Source organism: Heterocephalus glaber, unplaced genomic scaffold (genome assembly GCF_053883595.1).
Source record: "Heterocephalus glaber isolate CG9 unplaced genomic scaffold, H.glaber_assembly_v1.0 deba00001550, whole genome shotgun sequence".
Taxonomy (NCBI): Eukaryota; Metazoa; Chordata; class Mammalia; order Rodentia; family Bathyergidae; genus Heterocephalus; species Heterocephalus glaber.
This window is the reverse complement of record NW_028258343.1, coordinates 25,275,302-25,297,733: the sequence shown is the minus strand read 5'-3', so window position 1 is coordinate 25,297,733 and position 22,432 is coordinate 25,275,302. Positions and strand designations below refer to the sequence as shown.

Genomic DNA, 22,432 nt, shown 5'->3' with positions numbered 1-22,432 from the left:
CACAGAGTATAAGAGTACGTTTCTGTCGCTGTTCTACTCCAACACATATACTCAAATATGCAGGAAAATACTGGAACGAAGCCCATTGAAGATTAGCAGTGGTCCTCTCAGTTGTGGAATCATTTGTAATTTGGACTGTCTCTTTCATATCATAAGAATGAACTATTTCATAATGATGAAAGGGTTATTTTTCAAAGATTAAAATACAATTATGTCAGTAAGATCACTTATCTATACTAGAATATTGGCTCAGAAGCCAAACACAGCAAAGATGTTCAGGGAGACTTTATTTCACAGTTTTGTGAGTTTTACTCCAGTGCAGTTTCGGCTGAGGGACCACAAGGGCACAGCTGCAAGCACTTCACCTAAGCAATTTCAACCTGGAAATGCTCTCACTGCCTCTCCTCACTACAAAGGCCTGGCGATGCCTTCTGAAAGCTCCACAGACTCTGTGGGTGTCGCATCTGTGAGCCTGAAGGACCACTTGTGCCGCAGTGAGCTCTCCTACCTCAATGTCTTGTACTTCTCCTGTGATTCACTACAGCCTTGCAAGTTATCTTTCCGCGCAGACATGTCTCACCTGCCCCATTAATGGGGCAAGCTCCTGAATTCAGCAATCGCATGCTATGGCTGTTCATTTCCCTCTGCTCCCAACCATAAAGCTAACGTTACATATTAGGGATAACTGCTCATCCACACAAAGGCTATCTATGTTTATTTTTAAAGCCTGTTTTAATTTTATATTTATAAGTATGACCGATGAGAGCTCTCACAACAACATGAATTTAAAAAGAATTGCTACTTCTCATTGGTTTGAGAACTCGGTCTTTTCTCATTCATTTGCACACTCCTATACGTAAAACCACATGCACTGATAATAAAAACAAAATCTGAATTAGCTTAGCTACCCTCAAAAATCCATGAGTGCCAAGGAAAAGACCTTGAAGTCCTGAGAAAGTCAGATTTCCTTACGTCTTGAGAGCCTGCAATAGCTGTCTGAAATTATCTCATCCACCCAGCAGAACCATGGGTCTAGACAATGGTGATGTACAACAGGAGGCAAAGGTCAGAAGGCGGGTTCTTCATGCCCTACTCCTTCCCCGAAGGACAGCAGACAGCAGTCATGCCTGTTCGCCAACTGCCAAATACACCGCACTCTTATGAGTAGCTCTGGCGGGGCCTGCTGAGTGGTACGAACACCAGCTGTGCAAGGCCTAGATGAGCTGGAACCACAGTTACGATCCTGGTGCGGCCAGCCGAAGTGTCCCGCGTTCCCAGCTAGCAGACGAGCTCCACTTACTGTCGGAGCCAAACCTGTGGAGTGAAGCCTCAGTTCCAGTTCAGCGTGCTCTCCCATACTGCTCCCCTCCAGCCGCTCTGAAGAAAGGATGTGTAGTAGAGTGCGTGAAGCACTGGCTTCCTCTACCCTGGGAGAATTCAACTGCTGTGTTCGTAACTTCCCCTCAACTTCCCCTTGTAACCTTCTCTCATTTATAAGCAAAAGAAGCCACAGCTTTCTGAATATTTGCTTGGGTTTATTTCCTGGTATCACACATTTCTTGTAATCTTTCAGTATGTTGGGGACCCAGTATCAACAACAGATAGGGAATCTTATATCTTACAACCCAAACCAAGGCATTTGGGGAACTGAAAGAAAGTGCTGTTAATGTTCAGGAGGCACCAGGGATGAGCTGGGATACACAGTCACTGTCCTCACCCCGCATGCCTACTATCCGACGATCCCTTTTGGGGTTGTCACTGTATTTTCTCATCATTAAACTCAATCTTTAGAAAAGAGGGGATATTTTTAGGGCTAGCACATTAGCATAAAATGAGTAATAGGAAATAGCTAACTTTCTACCTACACAAACTAATTGTTCCGCGTTTCTGGTCATTTGTAAAGGAGCAGGGATTTGAAATAAACAAGCAGACATCCGAAAACAGGAGTGAATGCTACTGCGCCAGAAATGGATCTTGTGTGAAGAGGCCCTGCTCATTCCAAAGCAGACTGTCTGCCTGGAAACCAGAGCTGCCCCAACCAAAGATGGTCACTGGCCTCCCATTCATCCTACGTTTATTTTGTACCCAGAGTTATTTTTCTTTTATTTATTTCAACCCATAAGTCATAAACACTTGCTAGAGCCAATCAGAAACAAATAGTTCTTTAAAGAAAGCTAAAATATGGTACCCCTGTGAAAGGTTTATCTGAAGAATGCCGTGAAATGCATGTATAGCTACATTTGTCGTGAAATGGTTACTTCTTGCTATGGTTTGGAGCCAGACTGCCCCCCAAGGGTCTCTGTGTTAAGGTTTAGTCCTCAGCTTGATGCTAACGGGGTGCAGCAGGAACACTAAGAGGGGCCCCTGGGAGGGAGTGGTGAGCTCAGCCCCACCCTCTCCCTTCTCTCTGCTCTGAGGCGAGGTGAGGGCTCGGCTCCATCACACACCCCGCTGTGCTGTGCCACCCAGGCCAGTGGACCATCACTGAAACCTGCAAGACCAGGAGCCAAAGTAAACCTTCATAGCAACAGAGGGTGGATTAACTCACCTCTTGATTTAAAGAAATCCACAGAAGTTAGTGGTTATAAAAGGAGAGGCAAGGGGACACTGAAGTTTATAAACTTATTTAATCAAGTCATGTTCTGAATAGGAGATTAGAGACACTAAGTTATAAATCAAGCAGTATGATATAGTAAATAGATTATTACCTATTTTTAAATCCATGATACTTACCAAAGGTGAACAGGATTGTAATAACCAGAAATACTCCAATTATGGTGGTAAGTATAAAACTTGTATCTGGTATCCACAAATCATCTAATGAGAAAAAGGTCAGAATTCACAGAAAAAGCTAAAGGGTTCCAGTTCTCCACCTGCACACACAGAATGGTTAGCCACAGCTAGCTCCTACTATACTTTTGTAACCCAGTTGTGAAATTTTAAAATCAGCCATGGTGAAGTTACATGCATCATAGGAAATCAAAGTTTTTTCCCTTTTTTTCCCCAAAGAATAATTTTACCAATACTCATTGGAATATACAATTTTCTATTTTAAAGTGACTAGGGAAACCTGCATATCATTTAATGAATTTGGGACAAAGGTGTCTCAATCTTCATATATTATATAGTTGAGATTACTATTTTCCTATAATATCTTCATACACATTTATTCCATGGATACTAAACCTGAGAAATAAACAGAAAACATAGAACCTTCTCAGCTTGTTTCGGTTCCAGAGAGAAGACAAATGTGGAGAACAGTTTGGCAAACTGCAGTCTATTGATCAAATCTAGCTGCAGCCCAAGTTAGTGCCTCCAATGGGTTAAAAAAAATTTTCACTTGTAAAGTATTTTTTTAAAAAGAGCCAGGACTGGCAGTGCCCTCCTGTAACCTCAGCTACTCGGGAGGCCAAAGCAGGAAGATCACAAGTTAGAGGCAAAGCTGGGCGACTTAGCAAGACCCTGACTCAAATATAAACAAAGAAAAGTCTGGGGATGTAGCGCAGTGGTAGGGTGCTTGCTTAGCCCTGAGTTCATTCCCTAGAACTGCAGGAACAGAGGGACAAACATAAAAGACAGAAGGACGGGTCACAGAGAGCACGCACAGCTTGCACGGCCTGAACTGTGCACTATTTGGTTGTTTCCAGGCTCTTGTGTACATAACAAATTATAACACAAACAAGAGCAGTGGGAGCTCCACAGCCCTGACGCCAGGCCCTCTGGAGATGAGCCCTCACTACCACGCGAAACCTGCTTCTTTATTGCCAAGTGGCAGTGCTGCAATTAACCCTGAATACTGAGGTTTTGGTTTAGAAAAAACAACTCCTACATTAACATCTTTTGTCTTAAAAAAAAAGCCACATGAGTGCTATAGGTTGGCCACCGCTGTTCACGTGAAACCTGTGTATCAAATGAAACAATTGTTCTTTCCTAATGAGTGTCAGTTTCACATCCCAATGAATTCATTTAAGTTAGGTCTGCAAGGATGAGAAGAATTTGAAGTGGCAGAAAGTGAAGGAAAGGGGATCTTCGGTAAGGAGCACATGGTAGGTGGTAGGGGCCATGTTCTAGGCTAGAGGGAACACCAGGCCAAAGACCTAGTGATACAAAGATTTTTGCCAGCTACAATGGCTATAGCACAGGGATAAATGTGGGGGAAGATGAGCTAGAATTGGAGGATGGTCATGAGTTTATAGTCGATTTTGAAGGCAGCAAATGAAGAATAATTTTGAATCTTTCAAAGATGCATCAAGTGGTCCACCTTGTTGTGTCTCAACTAGATCAACAGTCACCAACGTGCTTCAGCCAAGCACACAGGCAAGAAATGACACTGCTAATGAGGAAACCTAATGTGGAAATAGAAAGATGGAACTCGTCAGAGAGAAACTGGGATGGTAAAATTAATAGAACCTGGTGACGGGATGGAGAAAAGTCATAGGTGGCACTGAGCTCTCCAGCCTGTATGATTAAAAAGATACTATATCATAACCCCAAACAGGGTGCACAATAGAAGAGACAGAAATCAGGGAAGAGACAAGGGTGACTCTGAGCCTCTTGTGTGTAAGGTGAGAGGACAGGAATTTGATCAAAGGCTGGATGGATAAAGACCAAATTGTGGGCAGCCTCGGAAGCTTATTTAGGAGCATGGACTTTATGTGACAGGCATTAAGGAGCAGCTGAGTGTCACTGAGGAGAAAAATGACATGATGATAACAATCTCTTCACATGAGCTGGATAATTTAATAGTTGGGATCATAAGCTACACATTCACCAACCATATCTCTTTCTAACATCAAGGATATACCTCCCTTTATCACTGAACCTTTACACAAAAAGCCAGCGGGTGGACAGACATGGCGACATACCTCCCACTAGGATAATATTTTCACTGACTCCACTGTAGTCACCAAATCCAAGATGATTTACAGCTACTACTCTGAACTGAAACGTTCCTTTCAGGTTTTTGAACTTCCACGTGCAAATGCTACTGCAGGATCCATTAAATGTCATCTTCCACCTTAAATTCTGGTTCTGTGAGTCATTTGAAGTGATCTTTCTAAAAAAGAAGCAGTAAATAGTCAATGCAGAAAATACAGATGAGAATATATGCGTGATTTCTAGTTTGCTAAGATTTTGCATTATAGACAGCTCCAGAGAGCTGCCTGTTCACCCCTCACCCTTAATGTCACTCCTCCTTCATGGCTTGGCTGCAGAACGCATCATGGTCTATAAAGTCATTCTCTGCTGCAGGACCCAGCCAACTGAGCCCATCGAAAATGTCACGAAGAATCAACACCAAGAGAAAGCTGACAATCACTTTCCCACTATTTAGAATATATGAAATCTCTTCAGAATTCCAAACACATAAGAAAATCACTTCATAATTTTTTTTGTTACCAGAAATCGAACTCAGGACCTTGCGCTTTCGAGGCAGGCAGTGTCACCTCTGAGCTAAATCCCTGCCCCTCACTTCATAATTTTTAATGAGAAGTTGCCATTTTTCTTAATTTTCAGTCTCTTATTGTTATTTGTAACTTACTCTATATCTGGATAAAATACGCAGTATAAAATTGATAAGGAATGTGTGATAGCTCGGTGATCAGAGTTGTTATACTGAGATTGCTTCCTTCTGTATTGGTCTGAACTCTGCCTCAGAGCTAACCTACGTAGCCCTGGGCTCAAAGGAAGAAAGCCGAATGCTTTTGGCAGCATCACTGACTGAAGGCAAGCTCGACACCGAGAACGTCTTCTCTGGCAATGAGGAGCGAGCACTCCCGTATAGAGCTTTTCAGATGGCAGCACATGTAGGACTTGGTGCCAGGCCACTGTGAGCTTGGGGAGATGCAGTGCCACATGGCTGTGCTCCTGGCAACGAGTGGCTGTCCTGAAAAAGCAACAGGATACTGGGGACTGAGCTCAGGAGGGCGAGGAAGGGGCAAGAGCAGAAGGCAGCAGACCCGGTCACACCTGTGCCCAGGGTCGTCCTGAGCAACTAGCTATGACAGAGAGCGTTTATGCAAGGGTTAGCACTGGCAGTGTTATTAGTTAGACAACTCTAACCTGAAAGAAAGAGGCCTCTAGACATTTCTGAAGCAGCCCTTCATGGCTACTAACCAACAAAGACATTGGAAAATCTGGATGTTGTGTGAGCGCCTTCTTTCACAGCACACTGTACCAGTGCTTTATGTATGTTGTTTTGTTTCACTGAGTTTTCACACCAACTCATTTTATAGGTTAAAAAAAACTTAAGTTCACAAAAAGAAAATGAGGGAAGATTCAAATATAGTCTATGTGCTAAATCGAATACGTGCCCCACCCGTATCCACCAGAACCCATGAATGTGACTTTGTCTGGAAACAAGATTTTGACAGATGAAACCAAGTCAAGATAAGACCACCCCAGATTAGGAGGGCCCCTGCTTCAGGGACTGGGCCATATGAAAAGAGGGGAATGTGGACACAGACTCACACGAGGAGACGGTCAGGCAGCGGTGGGGGCAGAGGTTGAAGCAAGGAGCACTGAGGATGTCTGCCAACCATGGGAAGTTAGGGAGCAAGGAAAGGCCTTCCCTCGAGTCCTCAGAGGGAACATGGTCCTGCTGATGCCATGATTTCAGACTTCTCATTTCCAGAACTTAAGAGCAAATTTCTGTTGTCTTAAATCACCCAGTTGGTGGTACCTGGTTGATGATCTTCATTCAAATACCTGTTCAGCTCCAAAGTTCACATCCTTTGCACTACTACTGTACCATGAGCAAGTGCATAGAGTCCATCTAGAAAGTCCTGACTAAAGAGCCAACTTAGAGATATTTAAATTTGAACTATTATTTTGTCACTCTACAGTCCATATGTCCACAGTGGAGACCTGAGCAAGAAACATACAAACTGTCACAATGAAATCATGTCCTGAAGGTGCTAAAGAGGGGAGCACACTAAAGGGGTCCTAGCAGGAACCATGGTGTGGCCTGGCTGTTGAGAGCAATTATAGTCACAGGCCACTGAGGCAGTTCTGCAGATCAGAACATACATCACTGTGCGTGGAAAACAGTAACACATTTCATGAAGGCTTCAGTTAGAATTATGGCCAAGGGAATTCTCCACATGAGCAGGAAAAATTGTTAGGGTTACGGGAATGCCAGAGCAAGATGAAGCAAAAATAGATCTAGAGCTCAAGTTGCCCAGACTATAATTATGGAAGTGACTTTTGTCCTTGGGAGCTTCTTAAAAGATGGTTTCATAGTCCCGTGAGGGGAGTGTCTTTGGAATTTGGAACTCTTCCCTCAAGCTGGAAGGAAAACGGCCCTTCTGGGCCAACTATGGTTCACTGTGCTCCCCATGTACCCCATGAGGTTGCTCATAAGCGACCTGTCTTCATTGAGAGCACATTTTCAGTCCTGGGAGCACACTGCACACTGCCATTTTCCCAATAGAGAAGTTCATTGGACCTATATGCTTCACACCATTTCAGCCCTTCCCCTAAGTTACAGTTTGAAAACTACCAAGCTCATTGCCAGTTTTTACCAGAGTGTATTCAGACTTTCTAAAACAAATGATCAGAAGATCACATGGATGTCATCACCTGACATCACACATTAGCTCCACTTCTTAAATAGAATAGACTTAAGTTAATCTTGGTTGCATGAGCCTGTGGTTGAATAATTTCTCTACAGTTTTAATGAGCTGCTGCTGATTTCTGAGAATGATGTGCTGTGCCCTATAATCAGTGCCAAGGCTGACCTCTGCCTGCTGAGCAGAGAACACAGTGATACATGCAAAGCCCATGGGCCAAAGGTCCTCTGTGTCTATGTGTAAACATTTTCATAAATATTCTTACTTTTGATCACTTTATAGTTAACTCCTTCACCCTCTGAAGTTTATAAAGCATTTCTGCAGACAGACTTACCTGATCTCAAGGAGATAATACATAAGGCCACTCCCATCATCTTCAGCTTTTTCCCACTGTATTGAACATTTACTCCCTTCTAATAGTTTGGGAATGCCTGGTTTGCTTGGGACTCCAGCTTTGGGAAAAAAGAAAATACTGATTGATATACTAGAAGTATGAAATATACTCCACTGACACCTTTCTGTAGAGTATATTAAGGAAAGAAAAATGCAGTTTGAAAATTCAGGAATATTCTGATAGAAGAACTTTTTCAAATGAGCATCTGAAGTTTTTAATAGTGATGGATTAGATGGATTAGTGACAGGATTAACAGTCTATCTCAGCTTGACACAAAATAACTGATAAATGCAAATAAAGAAAACTGTCATAAGTTTTGGAAAATTTTCCTCTATCCTTATGTAATCAATATGGAATTATGGTATAACTTTCAGAATACTAATTAATAGAGTTGTTATATTTCTCATTTTTGCATCTGGAATAGAGAAATCCTTTAATAATTATTTGTTTAGCACTCAGTTACCCTTTTAAATATATTTCTCATTACAAAATATCATAGCTAGACAGGAAACCTGAATACTGAAAGGAGCAAAATTTTTTCCCTGTTCAGAATCGCACAAGACCACCCTAGAATTATCTCATTACTGCCTGTAAAACCTGACTGATTTCTTCACTTAAGCTCTAAAAGCAGTAATGTACTCTTTCTAAAGAAAAACTCCGACCTGTAGGGTGATAAAGTAAGGGACGAGAAGCTCTGAGATGCCTGCGGGCTGTCTGAGAGCCGTCCGTGTGACGCTTACCTGTGGTCTGGAAGCCTTCGGGCAGTGAGACGCTCCTTTCTCCTGCCGTATACACCACCACGACTCGGACCCTGCAGGAGGCGTAGGGCTGGAGACCTGAGACGTTGCAGACATAGGCGAGACCCTGGCTGCAGGAAGCTTTGACATGGGAAAACTTGCTGTATTTCCACTGTGGGGAAAAGCCACGTTCTTTCTCAGTTAGCACTCAGAGGGCACATCGCTTCCTCAGAGACACATGACACCGATTTCCTACTGGGCTGTGAATGTTCTCTATCGCACCTGCACGGAGTGCACACCACTGTTATAAAAAGCAAGGAGAAGAAAAGGTGCAAAGGGGAAGGGGAAGTGGGAGGGGTAGGGGAAAGGAATAAATACGAGAAAAGGAAAAACATGGCAACAAAGTCTTTGTAAATAGGGAAGGGTGGGAGGGGTGAAGGGAGGGCAAGGGAAGGGGGAAAAATAAGAACCAAGAGACTCCTATAATGGTGCAAGATCCCAATGATGAATGTAACTGTACTGCATACCTAAAATGTATCAATAAAAAAAGTAGGGAGAAATAAAGGAAACAGAATAAACAAAGAAATAGAAATGGTGGTATTAGTGGCATCGCCTGTACTAAACTCATCAATTGCAATGAGACGTACAGCTTAATGAGAGGCATTAGATCTGCAATATTTACTCTGAATTGAGTGTGTGTGTGTGTGTGTGTGTGTCTGTGTCTGTGTGTGTGTCTGTGTGTGTGTCTGTGTGTGTGTGTGAGAGAGAGAGAGGAGAGAGAGAGATTCATTCCTGGGTACAAACTACTAGCTCTCATCTGTCCTGCCTCTGTAATGATCCAATGGTCCAGAGCAGAAGTCACCAGAAGAGACTGGACCAGGTGACCAGCATTCCGCCTCCGCACCCAGAAATCCCCTGGGCTCCTGATAGGCAGGGGAGATGGATGTCTGCAGGGAGGTCGCCCAGCACTGGCCTCACAGCAGCAGCCAGCGTACCTCTGCCTCCATCTGGAGAGGAGCTGGGCTCCCCCAATCACAAGGGACCCAGGCTCCCGCCCTCAGCAGGGGTGAGGGCCACCGAGAGGGAGCCGCGAGCCACCTGGGCCATGCGTGGGGGTCTGGCCTCCGACGTCTCACAGACGGGAGCTGCAGAAATGTTTGGTTCCGACTGAAATTTGTCAGGATGTCTGAGAGCACCATGGTTCTCGTGGACTTCCATTAAAAATGTACCAAGGGAAAACTACCTGTGTCTCCTTAATCTTAAGCTGAATCTGTTCTTCTGTACACGCCTGTGATTTCTTTAAAGAAAAATCTATAATCTAGATAGAAATCTAGCCTTGTGTTCTAATTTCTTCCGGTTTCCAGACCAGGAAATCATGATTTATCACGTTATTCCTCTTTCCTTTCTAACGTATTAATACTTAGAAGACACCTACCCTCGTCACCCGTCACTCCTGTGCCTCGAGGTCTCTGGAGGGGCTGGGCTCATTCCCAGCTGCCCTTCTCTGTCCAGCAGGTCCGTCTCACTCAGCAGAGGCAGAGCTTCCTGGCTGGCGGCCACTGCCTGACCCGAGTGCCCCTCGCGTAACGCTTGCCCTTGAGGTGGCCACACATGCAGAGACCACAGAGCTTTCGTTTTCAGCTTTGTGCTTTTTCTAAATGACCTATGGAGGCCGCACAGCCCCCAAGTGGTTGAAGAGACTTTTTTTTTTTTTTTGCAGCACTAGGGATGAGATCCAAAGCCTCTCCACCACTGAGCCACATCCTTAGCACTGCCCCTTTCTGTTTCCAGACAGGGTCTCAAGTTTGCCCCAGTGGGACTTGAACTTGCGATCCTACTGCATCAGCCTCCCTAAGTGCTGGGATTACAGCCATGCCCCACCATGCCAGCTTGAAAGGACATTTCTAAACAAGGTTTTGTTTTCTTTGTTGTTGTTTCTTTCTTTCTTTCTTTCTCTCTTTTATTTTCTCATAGAAAACATCAAACTGTTATGGACTTCAAACCAGAAAAACCATACTAAATAAAATTCTATGTAATTCATAATCTGTAACTCATACTCCTTTAGACAGAGCTGTTTAAGAGCTCGCTGGAATTCTTTGCATCAGAGGTTAGTCCCCATGACTTACTGCTTCTACATGTCAAACTCGAATCAGTGAATTTTGCCAAATATATTGTTGATTTATACAAGACAATAGATACATGAAAAAGCTTTCGATTTACTCTGTGTCATAAAATTGAGATTTGCATAAAAATTCTACCTTTTGGAGTTCAAACCAAAATCGGATGAGGTTGCCATTGGGTGGACCCTTCCAATCTAACTGCAAACTAACGTTCTCCAGAGCCGTGGCATGCGGTTTCTCTGGTGTGCCAAGCATTTTGGCAGTGACGGGGCGACTCTCAGTGCACCGCACTTCCTCGGAGTGGCAGGCCAGAACCTTGTAGGAGAGAATAGTTGATGAGCTCAGGAATGGCAATAGAAGTGCCCACTCCACTCTGTGCCTTCAGACCATACAGCTGTCCACCAGACAGGCTCGCAAGCAGGACAGGGAGCCTTGCATCCGGGTACTGGCTTTGTCTTAGAGGAGCCTCGGGGATGAGGGCAGGTACGAGATTGCCAGCTGACAGCGGACTGACTCTCCAGGCCCATTCGGCTGCTGAGATTCTCTCCGGGACACAAGGGACTGGTGCCTGACAGCACAGTCGTGTTAACGGACTGAACGGCCCCCGGAACCGAAGTGAGTGGAATGGCAGGTGAGAGGTGCTGTGACTGCCCTCCAGGGTGGAAAGGGGAGGGTTCCTGGCTGGCTGAAGGAAATCAGCCTCTTGAACAGTGAGTTCGCTGCGGCCGGACAGGCTCTCGCCCACTTTTGCTTAATGACCAAATTGGTCTCTGATTCCATCTCCAGGGTGCAACGAGGAATGGATCACCCAATAGATGAGCTGTGTGAATATCATCAGAAGCATCTGAAAAAATAATCAGCTCCTCTTAAAACATCCTTTTTCAGATGCCAGAGCTATTTTCTCTAGGACAGCCGTGTCCATTGCTTTAATTCTCAGTGGGCTCAGAGCAATACAGACAGAGAAGAGCCTTCCCTTGAGCCCCCGTAGAGAACCGTGGGACATGGAGAGAGGGCGACACTGTGTGGTGGGGCCGAGAAACGTTTCCTGGCCAACCCTGACTCAGTCGCTCTCTCTCCTGGTATAGTACTCATTGGTTAGAGCAAGGGTCAAGGTCCAAATATGTTCCACAAATTCATTTTCCTTATTAAACTTTAAAAGCTCACATAATACCTGTTAATGAGCATTCAGATTTTTTTAGTTTAGTTTATTTTTTTGTTTCCATTTTTTAAATAAATTTTATTTTGTTTTATCCTATTCCGCATTCAGATTTAAAGAAACCAAATACAGGGCCGGGGATTTAGCTCAGTGCTTCCAGCGCCTGCCACAAAAGCACAAGGTCCCAAGTTCGATCCCCAGTACCAAAAAAAAAAAAAAAGAGAAACCAAATGCAGACATACACACCACATACAACACAAATTCCTCCTCAGAACCCACACCAAGCCATGACTCACCACCACTTCTAGTCTTTCCCCAGATAGCTTGTCCCAGCGGTAAGTGTTCTCGAGAATCTGAATAATAATTCTTTTTAGCCACTTTTATTATGTATGTTGAAAATGGTTGTAAACCTTCAATAAGAGCTATCCTCTCCTGAGATTCCTGTAATTAATTTTTAGAAGTCAATAGCTTATTTTCATATCTTATACAAGTGTATAGAAATTATTTAACCAAAGAGAAAAAACTTAAAGACTCAAACTTTTAATATATTTTAATTCTAGGTTGTTAATAATAATATCACGGTCTTAATTTACCCAGACCTGAGTTGTTGAACGTCTCCATGAATAAATGCCAAGTGATTGCCAGTCCTCGGTCAATTTTGCAAACCATCATCTCACACACAAAGCTAAATTCCCTGGAGAGGGCACTTATGTTACTGGCATTGCATTGGAAATTCAGCAAGATGATATTATACAGTTGTGACACGTAGTGAATACAATACAAAATCAAGCAATGTTGTCTAATCATTCCTAGGAGTAACATTTAAGAGAGTAAAAAGGATGATCCTCACTTTGAATTGGAATCATCTATGAGGTTTTTGTTTTGTTTTCTTTTGGTACCAGGGATCGAACTCAGGACCTTGAGCTTGTGAGGCAGGCGGTGGATCATCTATGAGGTTTTAAGTGACAAGGAATCATGTATAGTTTATGACAAAGTGTACAGTATGTAATGTTCAACAGATGATGGTCAGTTTCACCTTTTGAACTGGTTAAATAAAGCCAAGCAAAAACACCATATTGGGGGCTGGGGATTTAGCTCAATGGTTTCGCCACCTGCTGCGCAAAAGCAAGGACCAGAGTTCGATCCCCGGTACCAAAAAAAAAAAAAAAAAAAGAATTTTTGCCCGGGATTTAGCTCAGTGGTTCTGCCGCCTGCCTTCCAAATGCAAGGACCTAAGTTCAATCCCCGGTACTAAAAACAAAACAAAACAAAAAAACACCATTTGGCCATGTAAGTTCCTCATCACTAGGACATGTGAAACACAAATGCCAGTGTTGGAGTGATGGTGCCAATTCATTCCCTCAAGAAACATCTGGTGAATGCCTGACACAGTGCCAACCATTATGCAACCATTAGGGATAAGATCATGATTTTTAAAAAGACATAGTCCTTGTATAGCTGTGCATTTCACAACATATGAGAAATAGACAAAATATAGTTTTCAATGGTTATATTATATAAATGCTAGGAAGAACAAGTAGCTGGCAGTGTTCTTTCTGCCCAATTCACTTCTTACTCCTCAATCTTCAATCTACTGGATTGGCCATGAAAAGAAGTCTTCATAACACTCTGGGGATAGAAAACCCCAGAGGGGAACAACTCAGTTATTTCAGAACACTCAGGATTTGCTACCATGGCTATTCATCAACTGGCCAGAGTTCATATATGTCCTCACAGCTCAACCTACTCCCAGGCAAGAAGCGTGGAGCACAGTGTGTTTTGATGAATCAGCAGCTGTAAGGCCTGCAGAGTAGTACACCTCAGAACATATGGGAAAGGCTTTGCTGTGGCTGAGGGCCTCTCGTGACAAACACAGAAATGACTAGCTTCGGTCTCACCAGTATTTTTTACTTCAGGTGAGAGTTGTTTGTGCTTCCATTCAGTTCTGCATAATAAACCAGGTGTGCTGGGGTTGGGCCAGAGAGGCCATTCCAAGTATGCTGTGTCTTGGCTGGAGGCAATGCGACTGTGAAGCTGCTATTGGTGGCATTAAGTATAGCTGGTTCCGCTGTATGTGAAGCTAGAAACAGAAATGCTTTACCTAAAATAAGAAGAAAAGAAAGATCAATACATGTACAAGAGGAATGATAGATTTATTTAACATCAAGGGTAATATCAAAGATCAGAAAGAAATTTGTAGAGCACAAGGGCCGGGGATTTAGCTCAGTGGTTCTGGCGCCTGCCTCCCAAGCACAAGGTCCCGAGTTCCATCCCGGTACCAAAAAAAAAAAAAAGAAAGAAATTTGTAGAGCACATAACTTGCTTGAGAGAATAAATAGGAAAATGCTTTTGAAATAGCAGTCCTTGAAGAAATGACAATGACTGCATTTTGATGTGTGTAGCAGATGCTGTGAGATGCCACCCAGTGCCCACCCCTCTTCCTCGAGCTCATGCACGTCTGGCATCGCCCCAGCTGGCATGCCTGGAGGGAAACAGTCTGCGACAGTCATGGGACACAGCACACCCCACGAGAGGCAAGTGGGAGTCTGTTCCAGGGCTTCCAGAACAGTGGCTGTCCTGCTACACTGAGGGCAAACTGGTGCCTCCACACCCTTGCCCTGCCTCGCCCCCTGCCCAGGATGCTGACGTGAAGTCCAGAGGGGCAGGAGTCCTCCTGTAGGAAGTGGCTGGAAGACGGGCTAGAGCAGCCCCGGGGAATAGAAGAGGAGGCTGGTGGCGCAGGGGAGCTGCCTGGCCACGGCACACAGCTAACGTGCTGCACCCTCACTCTGGGGCGCACCACCCTGAGCCTGCAGGAGGAATGGTGCACCTGTCACCCTGCAGGCTGAGGAGAACCTCTCAAATCGGACTTCAAACCCTGGCAACCAAATGCAGCTTCCCATCTATTCACTCTGATCATGTCCCATGTGGAGTGACGTGAAGGAGTAGCACCATCTCGCAGACAGAACACAAGGCGCACGCAACTGAAATGTGGTTTTCCATGGAACTTAACAGCCCCGCCCCAGGGAAGCGCCCTTTCCCATCACTCAGCACACTCTACTCTGGCTCCTTGCCAACACTCAACCCCACCCCTGACTCTGCTAAGTCACCCTCACTCAAACACATCCCTCTGCCTGCAAACCGTGCCCCAATCCCACCCGACAGTCCTCGTTTGGAGCGACCTCACCGAGGCTCGACTCATGGCAGCCCCTCTCCTGGGCCACAGCATTCGGGGCACAGCGTCCACTCCGTTCTTACCGTGCCTAGATCTTCCACCACAGCACTAGCTACATCAGACTGGTTTCAGTTTACTTTCGTCGCTTTATTTATCTACCACTGGAATGTGAAGTTTCTTGGGCTAAGACTGTTTCCCTAGATTCCCAGGAGGGAGCCTGACACATTGTAGCTGCTTAAAAAATGCTGTAGTATTTATGAAAGGGTGTTATCAAAACAAAGTACGTCCTTTGCGTTCACCAAGTGAGACAGTTAGGAAGGAAATGTCTCTGAGCCAAATGACTCCATCAAGCCTGCTGCTTCCCTCCTAACTCTTTGACCTTGAGCTGTTTACTACAGCTCTTCTAAACACAGACAGTGTCTGCTTCACAGATACTTACATGTGACTCCACCTCAGGCACATTGTGAGCTTTTGAAAAACGTGAGCTATTATTAGCATCATTAGTGAGCTGTTGAAAAATTAGGGAAAATAATGCCGATCTCATCTGGGAGCTCTGAATGTGAATTCCAAAATGCAGGAAAGAATGTTTCAAGTTAGAACCATCACAAATTACCACATCATAAATTACCAAGAATAGGGAATGTGAACGGAGTTGGGAAAACAGCTTTGAACAGAATAGGAGTTTGAAGAAGGATAATTTTACTAAAGTTACAAAGTGGTCCACTCTCTGGCTCCAGTAATGTTTATATAATATTCATCTGTGCTGACTTCTGGTCTAAAGCGAGAATAGGACCCTCATGGTAGCATCCACAGCAATAATTCGATTCAAAGATGATTGGTGCTTTCTCATTATTTAACAGATATGGTAAGATACAATCAAGCACTGTAAATGGCATTCAGGGCAAGAGTTTCTCCATACTTGTTTGTTTTTCTTAATCCTATACATGTTGAAGACGTGAAGTGGCTTGGGAGAAAAAGGAACATGGTAATAGGTAATTGCTTAAAACTTCCAGCAGATGGAGCTAAAGTACTCTCAATAATGTACCTTGAAAGTTGTAAAACGAAGTTGGTACTTTTTTCAAAGGAAATAATGACAGCAGTATCATATTTTTCATATTTTTCATGAGTTTCAGTAATAAAAACTCATGCTACCTGTAGGATTTTTATTTTTAGTTTTTTAATTTTTTTCTCTATCTTAAGCTTTATTCTTTTTAAAAGATTTTTTTTCATTAAGTTTATTGGTACATTTTAGGTATACAATACAGTTACATTCATCATTGGGAACTTGTACCTAGGATTTTTATTTTTAAGTATATATGTATGAATGTGTATTTGTGTGGTGTTACATGTACTTTTTAAAAAATACAAACTAATACAAAGTCTGTATTCTATGACTTGCAGTGTCCCTGGTAATTTTCTCTTGATAAGCAGACATGATTACTCAATAAAAGAAACTGCTGGAAATGAACCTGTAGTTATGTAGTAACAAGATGAAGAGGAGGGGAAGTAGTCTGCAGGTCTAAATTAGTAAGCCTGTGCCTCTGGATTAAGAACTGAAATTAGATCTGATAAAATCCAGAATGTTGGGCTGTGGTTAGTTTCTCATGGGGGCAAACTTTGTTAAGAACAGAATAATCTAGTATGCTTTAAGACTGCTCTTTTCCTTCTCTGTCTGGTGGAAACACAAGAAAATATTCTAAGATACTCACTGTAAGAATCAGGCCAGGCTCCTGATGATAAAACTCAGAAAAGTGTGGGAGCCCTTTGTGCTGCATCCTCGCTGAGTCCCTGCTGTGCTCAGCCGGCAGATCAACTCCACTTCAGGTTTCCCTGCCCCAACCCAGGCTCCCTCAGCACCTTTGCTTGTGGATTTTTGTTCCAGTAAACTGGAAATCTATAGTCACTCATCTTTTTTCCTAATTTTGGGAAAGGGGTTTGCCCTTTTCTCATGGATCTAAGAAGAACTGAGTTTTCCATTTGCTTGTATTTTTACTTGTTAGGCACAGTGGCAATTTTCAAATTTCCTACATGCTGGACCAGAAACTAGAAGTCACATAGACTTAAAATCTCTTCAATTTCTCAAGGTGGAAAATGAATTCTTTATAAAAACATGAACTAAGTCTATTTATAAATTCTTACCTTATCCAGCTTTACATATTTTATAACTGAATACATTGAAGCAAAAAAATTTGGTTTGTTCATTTCTGTCCCTGTCTCAGAGAATTATGCTTAATTTAGAATGACATGTTAACCTAATGACAGAGAAAGCTTGATGAAAGAGTCAAAAACTGCTTTAGGTTTCACTGCCATCAATAAAGAAATGTAATACTGATTTTGTTTTTGTTTGGTGGTTGGTTTACAGATTTGTCAAAAGTTTTGTTATGACCTTCAGTGGCAAATATATAGTCAGTCCTGCTACAATGTAATCCTACATTTCTATAAATCATTGCAGTATAAACATCATGCTATAAAATTCATACAGCTCAAGGAGTAATCAGGATTAGCGATTCAACACTAAAAAACTCCATCGATGGCACTAAGACAAGAGCTTAGTAAAACAGGGAGCCCAGACTCATCCACGTCAAACAGCACAGAACAACAGTGTAATGACAGTCATATTAATATATCCCTCAGTGCATCGCACTGCCTGATGCATGGTACGTTAGGCCACAGGGAGTACAGCACTTTACCTTGAAAAGGACCTTAAAGTTTTATGCAGTGCTTTTTGACGCCACCGGGAGGCCTACAATATCACTGAAGGAGAAAAAGACAGAAGAGAAGTTATGGGGCTGAGGAAAGAAAGAGGACAGGCAGAGAGAATGCAGACACCGGAGTCTCGAGTCCTGAGCTGTGCATGCAGCCGCGCCGTGTACAACCCGGCTGTGACCTGTGGGCCCAGACAAGCAGCAATGCAGTGAGCACTGAACACTGTCGGGGTTGAGGGCAACAAGAAGAGCTTTAGGACAGGGTGGAGGGCCGGCCTTGGGGCGGAAACAGGCCGCTCGGGAATGTGACCTGCTTACTTGGGAGAGGCTGCGTGGCAGGACTGTATGCCAGGATGCACTGACTCCTCAGGGGCTTCACCTGGGAAACGCTGGCCCTATCCCTCTTCTTTGCTTGATAAACCTGTGTGTTGTCTGTCACTGTGATGATCCAATATTTAAAGTCTTTATCCACAGTTAAACTAACAGGGGCTTTTCCTGCCGATTAAAAGCATAAAGAACATGGAATAAAGAACAAATTATAACTCTCAAGGTTTTTTTTCTCACCAGTAAATGAAATCCTTTATAACTGCTAAATTTTGAATCTTTCTATTATTTCAATATAAAATAATATTTGTATCTGATGCCTCATTTGGGGTAAATGAGAGGTTTTCTTATTTTAGTTCCACATCAAGCCAATAAGGCAAATACTGTTACTACCAGCCACACGTTTTGCAAGTGAACTAAGGCTGTAAGGAGTACATAATCCACTTAAGAGTGCAAGGTCCTGAGTTCGATTCCTGGTATCACACAAAAAAAAAATCTACTTAAGGCCACAAAGTTAGCTAAGGGCAGAGACAGGGTTAAAAACCCAGACTAGGGGCCGGGGATTTAGCTCAGTGGTTTCGCCACTTGCTGTGCAAGCACAAGGACCCAAGTTCGATCCCCGTTACCAAAACAAAACAAAAAACAAACAAACAAAAACCCCCAGACTATACGAACCCAAGGCCAACAATGCCAGCCCATCCGCAGCAGAGGATTGGGAAGGACTCAGTGTCTTGGTCAATATTTTTATCATTGGTTTAGAATGAATGAATAGTAAACACATTTACCAAATTTGTAGATAACACATGATTATCACTATCACAAGCAGGTCAGTGATAGCCTTGAAATTTAAACATATCACAACAGAATCAGGAAATGGATTGAAATTTAATAGAAACAAATAAAAAATCCTAAATTCAGGTTTAAAATCAATTCTATAAATTAGGAAGTAAAATACAATTGGGCTTGATAACATTTCATGTGAAGTAAGACCATGGGTGTTGCAGCTGACAGGCAGCCCCAAGATCTGATGCTACTTTTAGTTACAGTGAAAAAACCTAGGAAGCAGCGTTTGCCTTGTAGCACCAGAACACATGGAGAGCGTAGCACTGACATTTCGGAGGATATTAACCAGCTAGAGTGGAAAAGAGGTGACCAACACAAAGAAAAGTCTAGAAGACACACTACCTGAGAGTTAGTTATAGATGACTTGAATTTTCCCTCTAAATAAAATGTAGAAGGGACGACAAGAGTCGTCTCTACATGATTGCATGGCTGTCATGTGGAAGATGATTAACATACTCTTTGTTAACTTAGAGGTCAGAAATAAGACCAGTGAATGAGAGGAATGGAGAAAAACTTCATTTAAATAAAATTAAAGTATCTGATATTCAGAATTATCTAAAAAATTATACAGACATCCTTACAAAGTACTGACTACCTTTTAATAAATAAATGAAGGGATTTCTTCCAACATCATATGAGCTAAATGATCTCTAAAATCATTCTGATTTTCTAATTTTAGGATTATGTGTTTCAATTATGTATTTATCAAAGACTGACCAGTTCCTATCTATATGATAAGGGCTCACTAGGTAATTCTTGTATATCAGATGTTTTTAAAACCATTCTGACACTTGTTAAAATTATAAGACTTTCAGTTGAGACTAGTGCATGTGGCAACAGGGAAGACGGATGCTGCAGTACAACGGAGACAGTGGGCGAGTGAAGAGGACGAGACAGTGAAGGATTTAGTGGGTGGAAAATTACTAAGAGGAGACTCCAAGGACAGGGTCTTGTTAAACCAGCCCGACAAGATTCTTGCTGAAGGCAGGCCAAGAGTCCCCAAGGGTAGGGATGAGGAATTTGATGCGATCAAGATGGAGAAATGTCTTCAGCTCTGTTATCCAGTGCAGTGGCCTCTCAGCCTTTGTGGCTTTTGGCTTTTGAGCACTTGAATGTGGCCAGCATGACTGATGGAATAAATGTTTGATTTTATTTAATTTTAATTCATTTAAATTAAAATCACAGCATGTGACTGACTAGTGATTACCATCTGGACAGCGAGGTATAAACTGTTGGGAGTGCACATAGGGTATTCAGAGTATACTTTTTTCTGTTGGAATTACTCCTATAGTTGACTTCCAAATCATTTCTTCCACAAGCATATGAATTTCAAGAGGTGGACTTTCCAAGTATTGACCAGTTCACGCTGAAAGTGGAGTCAGTGGGGTCATCAAAGTAGAAATAAACTTCTCTACTGGCAAGATCATGGATGTGTAGTTAGCTTCAGTTCCAACTCCTCAACTAACTGTGACCTTTTAAACAAGTTACTACCCTTCTCAACGTCAGTTTTCCTATCTGTAAAATGAGGATATAAATACCCACCTCAATAAGGTATTTTGAAGATAATGTACCGGATAATGTACTGAGTAGCATGCTTAGAGTACAGAGTTAAATTTGTTAAATTGTAGCTCTACTGTTAATTGCAAACTTTAAAAGACACAGGTTGAGAAATTTTGTGAATGTCCACATACAACTCACCCGGAAACAACTTGATTTGGATCCTACCAGAGCACTGGGCATAGTCCAGAGCAAACACTGTGAGTATATTCCTTTAAGTATGTGTAGAAAACAAGCCCCTGCTAATGGGACAGAAGAGGCTGTTTGTCCCTAAGGAAGACCACGTGCTCACACGCGCATCTTACCCCACACAGCAGGCACCAGGATGACTCGCCAGCACTGGCACCCTTCCAGGTCCATGGCCCAGATCTCTTGACCTTTGGCAAAGTATATCCATGGCTTCTCTAGGTCACAGGTATCAACAGCCATTGTTCCGCTTAAGCCAAATTCAGTCACATTACAAGAACAACAGACCCTTCCATTTTGTTGGTCTGTGGCTGTGGGTCGCAGAATGTGATGCAAGGTATGACTGATGGTGCCGTAGTAGGACATCTGATAGCCCACATCGGAAACTTCTGTCCAATATAAGCGACGACAGAGTGAAGAGAAAGTTCCTCTAGCTTAATGAGCAAAATATATTGTTTCAAATATCAGTTTCTAATGAAAATAAATCGCTGTAATGATTGGGGGACCAATGCATCTTTAGGAAAGAACATGTCCAAGTTTTCAAAAATAGAGGAAGTCATAAGAAGTCTAACTCATATTATTTTCCAACAGTTTGTTAGTAAATGTGTTTACAAGTAAAGGCCTTGAACTATAATGACCTTCAGTGCTCATAGCTCAGGCACCGTCCATGGCCCCCTACTGGCTGTGAACCCGAAATGGACTTGCACACTTTTATTACGTCCATCTCCGTTCTCTTCCTCTGCTCCACTTCTGTTCTGAATGCTCGCTAACAATCTAGCTTCAAAATAGCCTATATCCAGGCTCATGACACAAACAAAAATCTTTCCACCCTGGGAAACTGCTATTCAGTTGCTGAGTGGAGGCCTTAAAATCCATCTCATAATTTAATTATTAATTAAACCAAGGTGGCTGAGCCCGGAATAACTTTTACTGAGCAAAGCCTGCTGCCCATTCCCCGCCCTGTCTCAGCACCTGTCTTGTCCTTACCAACTGATGATACTATTAAATTCATTAATATAAAAATCTGTTATTGGCTTCCTCCCTGTACTTGGCCTGACTTCAGGGTAGTCAAATCATCGGTGTGGATTAAGATTTCGTATCTGTGGTTGTGAGCTCACAATTTATATGCCGAATTACTTATCATAAGTTAATATGATGACCCAAGCTCTTTACTTTCCCACCCTTGGCTTCTAAAGTTAAGCCGAAAATATAACATTAAATACACCTATGTCTGCTTCATTGTGAGAGAAAAAGATACATTTGCATACCTTAAAAGAGGATATACAGAAAAGGAAACTATTGTTGAGTTCCTGTTACAAATCTTCAGTTCACTGGGGCGTTTCACCTTGTGCTCAAGATCAACATCAAATATTTGTGTTCCGTGTGATTCTTTCAGCACAAAGTAGAGGTGCCTTGAAACCCAGCTGACTGTGATGAGTGTGCTGCCAGAGATGCGTGCATCTCGGAAAAGCTTAACATTGAGTAGAGAACACGGCCAGCAAAACGGGGTTAATTTTTTCATTTGAAGACCGTTCTATGATTATTCATATCACTTATTTATTGCACGTCACCTCTGTAATCCAAAGCCCCAGTGGCTCCGGGTTGTGCACTCTTGTGACATGGGCCCTCTTTTCACACTGTATATGTTACTAGATAATTTCAGCTCC

General features: G+C 42.8%; 1 protein-coding gene across 1 annotated transcript in view; it reads right to left on the bottom strand.

The window, feature by feature from the left end:
* Positions 1-22,432, bottom strand: part of Ros1 (ROS proto-oncogene 1, receptor tyrosine kinase) — a 104,118-nt gene that overhangs the window by 21,585 nt on the left and 60,101 nt on the right. Inside the window, 13 exon segments of the mRNA XM_087190217.1 lie at positions 2,734-2,817; positions 4,866-5,056; positions 7,903-8,020; positions 8,703-8,871; positions 10,958-11,134; positions 11,199-11,296; positions 11,299-11,379; positions 11,382-11,431; positions 12,274-12,416; positions 13,874-14,076; positions 18,174-18,350; positions 20,885-21,172; positions 22,035-22,236. Of these exon segments, the coding sequence (XP_087046343.1) occupies positions 2,734-2,817; positions 4,866-5,056; positions 7,903-8,020; positions 8,703-8,871; positions 10,958-11,134; positions 11,199-11,296; positions 11,299-11,379; positions 11,382-11,431; positions 12,274-12,416; positions 13,874-14,076; positions 18,174-18,350; positions 20,885-21,172; positions 22,035-22,236 (1,981 nt within the window).